Below are 14001 nucleotides of genomic sequence, written 5' to 3'. Positions count from 1 at the left end.
ATACAATCAGATAATTATCTGACTATTAATCATGAAAGTTTCAATTAAAAGCCTACAGAGAACAGGGTATACAATGACATCATTAATCATGAAACACATGCTGCGCAGTCATAGACACACACATGCAGAACCACACATACACATGAATGAACATGCACTTATTTATAAAGGCAAATGATTCTTTCATACAGTTATAAATCCCGTGAATGACAGTAACTGCAGATTATTTGTTATTTTCCAGGCTAAATAATGCTACAGTCACTATGAGTTAATCACATTTAGTATTTTGAATTATATTGTAGAGCGTAATAAAAGCCCCATTTTACTGAGACTACGGCCTTGATTGGCTGATTTTGTGTGGAGCGATCAGCAGCACAGTGGAGGTCTATCATTCAAACAACACAAACTTTTTGATGAAATGAACGGGGACAAATAACGTTACAAATACAAATAGCAATTGGGGAAAAAAATAAATAATTGCATATATACAGTACATAGCTTTAATATTTGATCATGAATTTTTGCCCTCTGAACTGGCTGAAGGCACATGTATGTGCAGGTGTTACCTCCTGACAGGTTGATCCTCCTCCTTTCCCACCGGCTCAGGCCTCTCACCAAGTGGTGGGCTGCTGCCAAGGGTGTTGAGAAGGGTGTTGCCATGGCAGCGCAGTCGGTCACTCTCTCGCGCAATGTCTGATGCATTTTGGATGACCAACTGGTCGTAGGTTCGCAGCCCCATGTCCTCTGCCCCCTGCAGGAAATGCTGCACACTGCACTCTTCCTTCTGCTGCGACGTCAGCCTGCGATGAACGCGCCGCCTGGCCAGCCAGCCGCGTACCACTGAGACACGAGGAGGAGAAAGAGCAGAGAAAGTCAGATGAAACCTAAAAGAACAACTGGGCTTATCGGTTTGTTATTTTGGATATTACCTTTCTGACAGGTGATGATCTTTTTATGAAGCTGGTAGCAGCGGTCGTTGAGCTGGTCTGCCTGCCAGTATCTGAGAAACACTTTACTGCTGCCCATCTACACACACAACAACATAAATAATCTGGTCAAACATATATGCAAAGGAATTGTTATACACTGCAATGTCATCATCATCATCAACTTCAGGGAGTAGCCAGCAGACTCTGTGAGGCTGTTTTCTGTTGGAAATCTCTGAAGAGTGTGACTTGCTAGTTGAGAGATGGGAGAGCAGTGATGTAGCAATGATGTATGATGATGGGCGGGTGTGGAGTGTGGGCAGGGTGTGTGTTTGCATATTGACACTGCATTCACTTCCTGGATTTAGGGAGCATTTGGGGGGTGAAAGAGGTCACTCTATACCAGGTGCACAGAACCAAGGGGGCGACATACTTTCACAGACAGACACTATTCATTCCAACACATGTTACTTGTAAGAGTGTGTGTCTGTGTGCGTAATTCAGGGCTGTATGAAAAAGTGTGTGCAGGGCATTGTGGAGGAGTGCGTATGCATGTGTGAAGCGGGAGCTGATGTGACCTATAAGGTCACACACTCAGACACAACAGCAGTCTGGCAGACAGGACACAGGGGGGGGGGGGGGGTCCATACTGTTGTGTGTGTGTGCGTGTGAGAAGAATGATGATGAGGTGGGACAGCTGGAACGAGTTGTCAAAGATTCCAAGGGATCATTCAAATAGAGGGCCAGGGATTAAGTCATTTGGCAAATCTTTTGTTATTGATGGAGACAGAAAAAGACACACACACATACACACACACACACACCTGCCATCCCTGGAGTTTGGACTGTTGCAGAACTGAGCGACATCTCTCCTCTGCTGACAATTTCTTCTTGTCTCCCAAAGTTGGGACCACAAGGTCTTTATATCTGAGACACACAGAGAAAAACATATAACATTAGCTGGGACAAAAGATCTCAAAGTGCTGTACTTAAAAATTTAGACGAGACATCTTGTCACACCCCCTCTTTTCAAATACAATGGGTTCAAAGGTCAAGGGGGTCATAGAGCAGACCAGCCAAACAGCATCTGTTCCTATTGGTGTTGCCCTGGGCAACTGTTGCCATGGATGGTCAGCTGGATGGAGACAGTGGTTTGTTTGTGCTTGGGATGGTGGGGGAAAAAAAGGGATAGTGGGCAAAGTTGATACCAAATTCACAGACAGATATATACAACTATTTACATGTACACAAATGAAGATGTTTTATGTTTTTAGTGTAAGGGTCACAGAAGCTGCCTGATGAATGGAAACTTGCCAGTTTTAACCCTTGGAGCAGTTTAGGAAATGTGACTGGAATAAAAACAAAACAAAACATTCTCCCCATAAGCTTTTACTCCCAAAGGACATTTTTAAGACCTTAACTCTTCAACTGCTCATGGAAAACTCTGCAGTCACAGTGTAAACATAAATGTACTGAAGAACAAGTGAACGTAGTCAACTTTGTGTAGATGCAATTAAAAAAATATGTTTTCTGGTTTCATGGCAATGAAATAGCATAAAAAAGGTTAAGGTGTCATTGGTCAGCATCTTTACAGCGGTGTGTATTCAATTCAGCAGTCACAGAATTCCCCATTTGCTCTGGTCCACATCACCACACTGGGTGTGGTGATCATAATGTGGGTGTGCCTGCGGATTACTGTAGATCACAGACTAATAGTCCCTACATTATTATACTGATATTGTACAAGAAAAATCAAAATTTCATAGTTGAGTAGCTATGACAACAAGTATGCTACTATAAAAAATGTAGAGCTGCAATGATTAGTCAATCAACAGAAAATGAATCACTATTTGGATAATCAAATAATCATTTTAGTAATTTTTAAGTGAAAATGCCAAAATGTGCTGGTTTCAGGTTCTCAAATGTGATAATTTAGTGCTTTTCCTTGTTACAATTATTGGTAAATTAATCGATAAATGAAAAATAATTATGAAAATAATTGCTAGTTGTAGCCTTAATAAAATCATTATTTAAATTAAGATAGAGGTAGAGTTCTTCAGTGTTCAGTGAATACAAAAGGCCTTTTTCACAGCAGACAGTTTGACTACTTATAGTAGGAAAAACACACAAAGCTCAGGTGTTACTAATTACATTAACAATAGCTTCATTCTATTCAAGTGTCCCAGTAAGTCATGACAGTGTTACAGTGAGCCAGCATACACAGTGCGAGGACCTAGAGTAGACGGATTTCCTATGATCACTAATACTCTTTTCCTGGAATTCCTGGGATTTCTCAACATCAGTGACAATTGATAAGCTCATACTGTCGAACCACATTGTCACTGTAAATAGAGCCTTAAGAGATATGTTAGACATGCAAATTTCTGAATTAAATATCAATATCGGCCAAGAAAATACACAAAAACAACATTTCTTTCAGTTGGTGTGGTCTAGCTGTGCTCTGTCTCTTATCAATGAGAGGCAGAGCCAGCTGATGATGTCACACGTCTGATGAGGCAAATGTAACAAGCAGATGGCTGGAAACATAAACCACTTGTGTTGTCAATAGTGAGTAAGTGAGTGAACATAAATGTGGGATGTGTTTGATTTGCAGGAGTGGGGTCTGTCTGAACTCTCCCTAACCCTCTCTCTGTATGGAAATACCAGTCCTGCAGGCAGCACACGCTGCCCCCCTGGGCCCATAAAACACAAAGGAACTGTGTAAACCCATGACCTCTCCTATGAGGATACGAAAACCATCGATGGTCCCCACTTTTACAAGACCCAAGGGGGCTTCATGTGGAGTCAAAGAAGTGAAATAACCTCTTTGATAAGAGTTTAAATGGAAGGCTACAGAGTGCTAACGCTGCTCTGTGTGACCAAAGGGCCATCAGTGACCACTGTTATTGAGCATCACAAAGGTAGTAAAGATGATGCAGCTGGAATTTGAACCACTCACTTCCTGTCTCAAGCTGCTTTTATCCATGAGACAAACAAACACCTGACAAAAATTCAGTCAGAAATGATGGATATTATTCTGTAGGTAACTTAATAACCTTCAAATGTGTGTGTTTATCCACCAGTGGAAGGTAATGAGGACCCACTTGGAATAAGCCATGTAAAAAACATGACCCATATGTTAAAAAGTTGCATTTGTGGCATGCTCTGTGAATACTGATATCTCTTTCTAATCCACTTCAGAACAGCGACACACAAAGAGGGCTGGGATTTACAGGAACAAGGTTCAAGTGATAGTATTTGACCTTACATATTGTCAGAAAATAAACCTGGCCACAAAACACGTAGTGTATCATAAAAGACAAATAAAAGCAACAGTAAAAGAGATTTCCTCATAAATCACTCTGGTTACCAGGACACTAATGTAATTCGCTTCACGCGGCCTCTATGACTTAGTGAAGTGGCCTGCGTGGTTCCAGTGTGCAAGTGTGTGGTTGTGTGCACACATCTGTGTGTTTGTGTTCATGAGAATATAGCAACCTCAAGATTAATGGATGATTTATTGGCCTGTCATTTTGATTAGTCAAGGGTCGGAGCCTGTTTTGAAAGAGTGACAAATGGAAAGAGAAAATAAACTTAACAAAATTGAGATAGTGTGCCTTGAGAGCCGGAGCCAGAGAAAAAAAGGGAAGATAAAGACCGAAATGAAGAGACTGAAATGAAGAAATGACGAAAAAAGAGGCAGGGAGATGACAGAGAAAGAGAAATGGCACTTCAAAGGACAAGATGTGAGGAAACATTAGCCCTTTTTATACAGCCTGTTCAAGACGGGAATGTTGCACTGTTATTCCGCCTCGCTGTTCTGTATAAAATGTATGAACACGGAATGGTGGTGGTGGTGGTGGTGGTGGGGAGGGGTGGGGGTGCATTGTTGTTCCATCGTTAAGCTGGCAGCGGAGGTGGTCACATTGCCAAATCAATATGTAAAAGGGAGCCGTCATGACGGGACAGTCAACACTAGACGCCGACACTGTTGTGTTACACATCACGCCTCTGATTCCAGAACACCGGCATGCCATCTAAAATCACACACGGGGCGCCATTATGCCGGCTTTGTTTGGTTCAGTGTAAAATAGCAAAATCTGCATAATAAGGCTTCTTTATGACAATATTGCAGGATCTCTGTTTAAAACGGGCTAATAAGAAACAGAGTGAGAACGAGCTCTGTGAAGACAGCAATGTAGACCACCCCCACTCTGCAGCAGCTCCGTACTTGGCCAAGGCTGTGTTCATTCATTGGCCATGTCTGTGTTGAATGCATTGGAGGGGAGAGATATGAATGGCACTTGGGCTGGGCTGACTGGTGTCTTTGTGAGTGGCAGCCTCTTAAATTAAGCATGGCCTTAAAGTATAAACCGCAGAACAGGGACGCATGTCAGACAAAGGCACATAAAAAAGGTTCATTTGTACGAACACAAAACACAACAAACACACGTACACAATGCACACATACCAGTGATGTGCAGTCAGACATTACTGAGTAAAACAACAGTAATTTGATAACTTTCAGTAACAAGGTATGTAAGGGAATTTGAAGGCCATTTGAAATTCAGTAATTATATTAGATAGTAATTCCAGTAACACTCTTAAGGTTGTACTTGTTTACTGTCGAACCAGGAGCTTAATGGGAGAGTTGACATTTGTTTTTTTCTCTGTGTTCAGTGGAGAGACTGGTCAATATTAGGTTGGTGCAGGGGCTGGAGATGGAGGAGCCTGCTAATGGCGTTATATCACGTAAACCAGGGCTGTGTCTGAAAATACTTGATCAACACTCAATAGTTTACTCAATAGTGAGCAATAAATTCAGATTTAAAAAAACCTACAAATCATCATAATTTTCTTCATCACTGACAGGTGTAGTTTCACATAAATGTAATTTTTGCATCTATGAAATGCAATGTATTGCATCGTGGGATTTTTACACAGGAGTAATGCTGTGAAAAAGCTGTGATTTTAACTTGTCAGCCCTGTGCTGTTTGTTGTCGTCTCTATTTTTAACATTACCTTTAATAGTGTGTTTTTCATGAATGTAAAGCAGTTTGTGATTTTTTTTTATCTGTGAAAGGTGCTATACAAATAAACTTTCACTTACTTTAGTGTACATGACATTGACACCACCTTTTTGTTCCATTGTGGAATTTTTGAGAGCATATTTACTGTGAATAAATTTACATACCCAGAATTCAGACACTAAAATAAAATGTCTGAGAGTAAATATAGCACACTGTCTAGTAAATAGGGAGTGATTTCAGACACAGCCCAGAACTCTTTTCTTCACCCTTTATAGGAACAATAAGCATCTTCCTGTCTGACTTAGCGATCATCCAGTTACAGAACTGTAAATCTGTATTCTTTCCAACAATGCAGTAATACAGTTGCTGAGTACACCATTAAGTTCCCAATATTAGCGTCAGATCATGGATGGAGTGCTACCTCCCTTTTCCAATATTTACCATCAGGTACTGCAGAAAAGACAAAACGAGTAGCTTCTCAGGACAAGAGGCATGGTGGTGGTTTCTCCAAGAACTGAGGTTGTTTACATGATGTTGTAAGTGTGGGGTGTTAATATGTATTGTTTTTGTTGAATCTCACAGTTTAGACCTGTGACATTATTGATGCAACTGAACAATGAGCTGGCACACCTGGTATTTATTGGTTGTTGTTTCCCTGCCACCTCTACCTGTGCCTAATGTTGGTTTTTAACGTTTTTCGGAGTATCTTTACTCTTATATGTGCTAGTGGATCTCCTGATTTCTCAGGAAGAGCTGGAAGATCTGGAAGAAAATGTGGCTGGAAATGTTGACAATAGACTCACTGACAAACAAAGAGACCCTACCTTTGGACATCAGTGCACTCTTCTTTGCCAGTAATCTCTTGCATGTGGAGTCTATTCAGATTGGAATGGCACAGCTGCTCAGGCAGGAGCACATACAGTATGAAAGAGATACTGTCTTTACTGTGGTGCTGCAAATAACTTTCTAACTGTACTAAGCATCCAGCCAAAGATCAGACCCGGCAGTGATGATCCCTCGTTTACCTCACCTGTATCCCATGTGATGCCGTCTGCTAAGATCTCTCAAAGGAATCCGATGCACCTGTATATCGCTCTCATGGGTTCAGAGTGGCAGGTAACCAGCTTGACATTCCTTGTGCCGTGAAATGTGGGGAATTTCTTACATATAAAATTCATATAAAATAAATCACTGTCTGCACTTTTGATAGCTGTCAGCTGATTTTGAGTTCCCTTTGGTTTTGAGGTATTTGTGGCTCGCTCTCCACAATCCCAACATAGAGTAGACAGCTGGTAAATTGAAAGAGTTGAGGCCTATGTGTCAGCTAACATGCCACAAGTCTACACCTGAGATTATCAACAGTGTGTTGCTCAATCACAGCCTGTCAATGTGTTTAATATTACATCTCAGTGTAAAAATCCACAGGAAGTGTTCTTAAAGGAGCGAGCAACCATCTCACCGCCCCTTGGTCTGTTTAATAATACAGTAGATCTCTTCCCTGGCAATTGCCAATCTCTAGGTCATCTCTACTCCCTCCCCAGAGACAGCTGCCATGCAGGAATGCATCAAAGAGGTTCTCATGATGGACTCTGATGCACCCATCCACTTCACCAGCTGGAGCAGGTTTCTTCTTTGCTTGTAAAAATGATTGTTTTCTCTGCCCATATACTGAATATCAGCCTCTGTATAATATCACTGAAATGTTACCTGATGTTGGCTTCAGATTCTGAACACCTCTGGGGTGCTATCATTTTTAAAATCAAAATCTACCTCTGTAGTGCATGTGAAGTGCTGTGCATCAGGAGGGAGATGAGTGGAAGTCAGTGAATTTATGTCCCGCACAAAACATACACCCACAACGCCCATTGTTGGATTCCAACCGGGGACCTTTGTTGCATGTCATACCCCTCTCTCTCCCCTTATTTCCTGCCCGCCTGCCTACAATCTAGTTAATTTCAGAAATATGTGGGAGCATACCCATCATGTGCTGATAAATAAATAATAAATATGTTTGCCAATAAATGTGAGGTCCTCCAGTTCAGCTGAGCAAACCCAGCTTGTAAGGACAACAGAGGTGACGCTTCATTTTCATCATCTCATCATCTCTTCTACTGACAATAAGCTCTATCTATGCATGATGTAAAAAAATAACTTTACTATGGGATAAAGAGTGATACTACAATCATAATCACCATAACCTATGTCTGACCAACGCACTGAAAACACACACACTATTGCCCTTGCAAACTGTTGTTTATGCCCAGACCAGCAACGATTATGTTCCCCCCTCCTGACAACCAGCTGGCCCTTGTGATAGTTAGTTATCTGCTGGCCAGACCCATTGCTAACAGAGATTATCATATGCCACATGGCTGTCTATCACTGACAACCTCGCTCACATACTCACACACATGTGGCTTAACAAACAGCATTCACTCACCAGGAATTTCAATTACAGCTTGAACAATGAGAGTGCTGGCTCTACAAGGTATAGCAATGAAAAACACAAAGAAGCTGGCAGCATCTTATAGACGGACTATACTACGATCTTTATTGGATTCACTTCATTGTTTGACATGGGCCTTGCTCTCCAGATTCAATTTCCCGTTCAGGTTTAGTTCACATCCCTCATGAAAACCTATTATCTGAGTGACAACTGCACTTATAAAAAAAACTTATTCTTAAAACGTATTAAAAAAAATATTACATGTCAGACTGTACCTACAACAGATGCAGCACACCTCAACCATTTGCACAATATTCTACAGTGCTTGGGTAGCTCCTTTCTCTTCTTAAGAGCATCCTTTTGCTGATGAAGTGTTACTTACCAGTCAACTAGAAAATTAATTTAAGACCCTTGACGGGAGACTCTTAAGTTTACCAAATAAAAGTGTGAGCCTTTGTTTTTCTATAGCATTAAAAGGCTCCATTGCTGTTGGCATAATTTTGACAACCCTTCTTGCTATAGACTTAGAGTACAGAATTTTGATTCATCCTATTTTCTCTTAATTACTGTAAAGTCTAGGACAGGAGATTGTTCTTAGAGGTCACACTCAAAACTATGTAAGGAGCTGTGTGTGTATGTGTGTGTGTGTTTGTGCCCTGAATTGGATGGACCTCAAAAAAAAAAAAGAAACACCATTATGATGTGATGTTTACAGCGGGGTAGTGGAAACTTTTGGGGGTGGGTCATGTGATCAGCTTTGTCCTCTCTTATTATCTGGCAGGAATGTTCATGTTAATCCTTTTATCCTCAAAAAGAGAGAGAGCGAGGTCCAGAAACAGAGGATGGGAGAAAGAAAGGAACTGAGAGAGAGAAAGCAAAACAGAGAGAAAGAGAGACAGACTTAGAGCTAAATACTCTCACTACTCTACTGGTTCTCAGATTCAGAAGAATAGGAAGAGAAAGAATTGAAATAAACAGACACAGAGTAAGGGATGGAGAGTAATATTGAAAAAAATGGCAAAGAGGTTGTGTGAAAGAAACACATACAACTCCCTGCTTTTCAACAAAACAGGGGAAAAACAAGTTTGTGACAGAGCCAAGGAGCAATTTGAGAAATGAACAGTGATCTACCTCTTTGCCAGAAAGCAAGGGCCATACTGCAGTGAAAAAGTTAAGAAAAGAGGTGTAATAATGGCGAACATTCAAGTGTGGGGCATAGAGACCTTACACACAACTGACTGGTTAATGTGTGTGTGTCGAGCTGACATGGGAAATGTGATAGTAGCATTCATCAGCCGCAGTGGACTCCCACCGTACTCTAAAAAAGCTATTCAAGGTCATTTTGTGCTTCTAACAATGAGAGTTGCTGTGACTTGTCAATGCTGATGTGTCAGTCTGCATGTGAGCGCCTGATCCCTACAGTACATGCCCTTGCATTCATTTGCAGACGTAGAGAAGGCATACGCTGTCAAGCTTTTAGCTTACTTTGACCTGCTCGTGCTGTCATGTGACAGAGATCACAGTGACCTGCTGGGAGTGTAATGTATCTGAACAACTGAACTGAGAGGAAGAGACAGAGAGGGGAGGAAGAAGAGCAATCCATCATCTTTAAGACATTTCCCTTAAGGAAGAAGCTGAAAGAAAAGAACAGTCTGTGTAATGAGTGAAATCAGCATACTGAGGTAGAACAATAACTTCAGAAGATGGGTTAAAACAGTGGCAGCGCTCTTAATTATGTAACATGTTCTGACACTAACCTGCTGAGGAAGCCTGGGAAGGACAGGCGTACAGGGTATCCATAACGGATCATGCGCACCATCTCAAGCACCCCGATGTACTGCAGCTGGGTAGACACATGGAAGCTGTCAAAACTGTCTGGCTGACCACTGGCGTTGGGGCGCACACACTCCACAAAGTGGGGAGTGCAAGCCTGCAGCTTACTGATCACCTCTGACAGCGAGTTCTGTTAGAGGGAAAAGGAGAGGAGACAGTCAAAGGCACCCGCTGGTACTTTTAAAATGATAACAAAATGAGCAACATGTTGTGTTCTGAATAACAACTGTTGTTGGTGTTTGGCTTGGAAGAGCCGTGTGGCTGTTCTTGCTTCTATGTACAGTAGTATAGAAGAGCAGAAAGGGCTCTCTGGCTTCTTCCTTTTGGTGTTACGATTTGATTTCCGAGCAACAGTGAATGGAGTGAGATCAAGTTGTGTTTCTGACAAAGTGGTCTGTGTGTGTGAGAGAGTTTTTTCTTCAAGCCCTGAAGTCACAGATGCTTCCAATGCATCCAAGATCACACAAACACACACATCCACGTAAACACTTACATCTGTGTTTTCGCCACTCCTCGGACTGACGTCAGTCTATGCTCTGCATACCCTACAATTCTCAACACCTCACCCCTCATCTTTGAACGTCACTGACGGCATTCACATTGCCGTCCTCCCACCAAATATGCACATGCATGCTCGCAAACTGCATGCGCACCTCACACAGTGGTTGTTGTCCATTGTTCATTCATTCATGTGGAGGACTTCATGCTTGGCTTGGTACAGCATCATTCTTCAGCCCACTCTCTCCTTCCCTGCCATTCCCCGGGGGACTAGTCGACCACAAGCCCACAACTCTGATTGTGCAACACACTGGCTTCATTCAAAGCAAAGTCACTACTTCTCTGAGCCGCATTTCAGCCTCTTTGCATCACCAGCAGACACTGAACTACGCTCCCCTAACTGAGTATTATAGTTGCTTTATATAGTTATGAAATCACAGTTCCCTATCCTTAATAGGTCTTAGGCCTTCATCGTTGCAAAGGTTGTGCTTTGTGTATGAGTGAGAATATTTTTTAGTGATATGAGGACTATTCTGAGGGAATGGGTGTGTGAGGATGCATAAACTGTGAAGAATGAGTGAGGACTCAATTCACACATAACATACAGTTTCATTAACAAATCCCTTCATTGATTTGAGATCTGATCCAGATGCTTGTATATACTTAAAGTAGGGAACAGACATTCAGGAAAATAAAGGTAAAATTAACCAACTTTGTTTGATTGTTATCAAAAAAAGTGTATATTGACTTTCCCATAACAATTGAGGGTTGTTGTACAAGTGCTACAGTAGATACTTATGACAAAGGCAAAAATAAATGCTGGAAAGTGTTGCTCTTATCACAATTTAAGGGAATTTACATCAGTACAAAAGAGAAAAGAAAAGGCTGGTTTTCCAACTTAATTGTTCAATGTTGTTATGTTTGATATTTGTTAATTTGCAGCTTTATTATTTTAATTTTTTTTCCATTTGCAAAAGGACTGAGATTCTTCACTCAACTCTAAAATTAATTTTCCAAATTGCTTATACAGTGCAGAGTGAGAAGGAACTGAAGCCTGTCGCAGCAGGCACTGGGCAAGAGGCCGGAAACATTGTGGGCTGGACGCTAGTCCATTACAGGGCTAAGACACGCAGACAGACAAATTCATTCACAACCACATTTACACCTACAGGCAATCTAGAGTCCAATCATCTGAACTGCACGCCTTTAGACTGTGGACTGAGGAAACTAGCGTGGGAGAAAACCCATGATGCAAAGGACATGCAAACTCAACACAGAAAGAATACTGAATTTTTTGCTCTGAGGCACAAGTGCTAACCACTGACTCTCCCTGCTCATTAATGACTCAGAAACCTACTCTAGAATTTGAGCTGACCCTGTCTTGCAAAAACTACAAAAGTGTGGTGGGTGGAGGGGAATGGTTCTCACCCTCAGCTGGACAGACACTGTGATGGGCCCACACCGCTCAAGCCGTTGGAGGAAGGAGCTTGAGCCTTTCTTCTTCAAGATCTGACAATGGAAAGAGATAATAATAGAAAAAAAATATTAGACAGCTCTAGCTTACTTTAAGTGGCCACAGAGGATTATGAAATCATTACAATATAATCATCACATATTATCATCAAATTAGGCTGTGATGTTTTGACAAAAGATCAAAACATGATACTATAAATCCCTGTCCCTGCCTCCCTTATTCTGTTCCATACACTTTATGGCATTTATTGTCTTAGATTGTCTTATTCATTGTCTTATACCCAGTGTTGTACTTCAAATATTACCTAATGTTACCGTAAAAGGCTGCTGGGACAGATTGGGGAGCTGAAGGGGTTCTTATGTAACTCTCTGCTCTAGATGGCTAATGAGCCACAGAGACAGCAGGCAGGACCCCCCAGGAGGTTACACAACCAGCACAGTCACACACGTGCACCAGTACAATACGCTTTCCAAAACATTAAAGCAGATACAATGGAGACAAAGACAGGGAGAGGACAGACTAAATAAGGAAACAGGGTATATAGAAAATGTCATCAAGTGTGTGATTTTTTTTGTTGTTGTTATGATCAAATGTCATGGGAAAAGTGTATAATCACAGATAAGTCTGCATGTTTGTGGAGTTTCTATGTCTTTGCAGGGCCATACAAACAAATCCAATTCCCAGAGGTTTATATATAGCACCATGGTGGGAAATAGCTTAAAATAGACTGGGTTTTTGGGGGTTTTTTTTAAATACAATCCCTGTTTTTCCATTGATGGTACAGCAGTCAGATGCCCAGCTGGAACAAAAAGCTTCTCACTGATTGTGTCAGTTTCTGACTGTGTTCCTTCAACTTATTGATTCTTAGCAGTGTGATCAATGGTAGCATTAGCAATGTACCTTTTTGAGCCTGTGTTTGCCTCAGCTCTGATGGCCAAGTGATTAAAATACATCTAATGGCCAGAGTATTAACAAAGCAAGAAACATCCTTTCATACTCAAATATTTTTGAGCAGCTACAGTGCAACAACAGGAATACTTCATTTGTGGCTCAAGAAAGTACTGCAGTCACCACACTGCAAACAGTGCACTGTACCTTGGTAAGGTCATGGTATCTCCGGGGCTGCTGGGGGACAGTACTGGCAGTGACAAGAGAGGCTGATGGCATCCTGTGGAGCAACAAAGCAGCTTTAGGCCCCCTCAGCCCGACACGGCCCTGTGCTGCTGGCACCAGAGAACCAGTCTGAGTCAGCTTGGACTGGAAGAGCTGCTGCAGTAACACACTCTCACTGGCTGCCGGACACAAAGCACATAGGGAGGAAAATTAGGGTGAAAAGAAGCAACAGCATTGGTGGAAATAAGGGGGCGGTGGAGAATAAGGAGGGGTGGGAAAGAATAGAGAGAAGGGTGAAAACAAGGAAAGAAAGAATGAAAGAAAGAATAGAGAGAAGGGTGAAAACAAGAAAAGCAGAATCAAAGGGTGGGGAGTAGGCATAAAGTTAGGATCCATGTAAACAATCAGTCAGTGGACCATGTCACTCGACAACACGTGGAGCAGTACAAAACAACAATGAGCTCATTCAGAAAGCCAAACAACATGTGTGTGAATGTGGGCGTGTGGCTCTCATTTGAAAGGCTGAGAGAAAGAGAGAGAGAGAGAGAGAGAAAGACAGAGAGAGAAAGAGAGGGGAAAGGATGATGGCAGGTAGGCGTACTAAGCAAAGAAAAACAAACACGAGTTCTAGACTCATTTAAGGATTTAATTACACACAGCGCCAAGCGTAATTATCTTTTC

At 41.8% G+C, this 14001-nt stretch overlaps 1 protein-coding gene across 5 annotated transcripts in view; it reads right to left on the bottom strand.

Annotated features, from left to right (window-relative positions):
* The window catches only part of myo16 (myosin XVI), a 108580-nt gene that overhangs the window by 19211 nt on the left and 75368 nt on the right, over positions 1-14001 (bottom strand). For all 5 annotated transcript variants that reach the window (XR_010930636.1, XM_067603777.1, XM_067603778.1 and 2 more), the window contains exons 25-30: positions 13303-13499; positions 12162-12242; positions 10160-10365; positions 1751-1853; positions 930-1026; positions 567-840 (exon numbers count right to left, since the gene is read on the bottom strand). Coding sequence is in view for 4 of the 5 variants with exons in the window: in XM_067603777.1 (XP_067459878.1) it covers positions 567-840; positions 930-1026; positions 1751-1853; positions 10160-10365; positions 12162-12242; positions 13303-13499 (958 nt within the window). In the remaining variant the exon portion in view is untranslated. The remainder of the gene's footprint in view (positions 1-566; positions 841-929; positions 1027-1750; positions 1854-10159; positions 10366-12161; positions 12243-13302; positions 13500-14001) is intronic.

The sequence above is a fragment of the Thunnus thynnus genome, chromosome 11 (assembly GCF_963924715.1).
Source record: "Thunnus thynnus chromosome 11, fThuThy2.1, whole genome shotgun sequence".
Lineage (NCBI taxonomy): Eukaryota > Metazoa > Chordata > Actinopteri > Scombriformes > Scombridae > Thunnus > Thunnus thynnus.
Note: the sequence above shows the minus strand (reverse complement) of the source record. Positions and strands in the feature narration are given on the sequence as shown.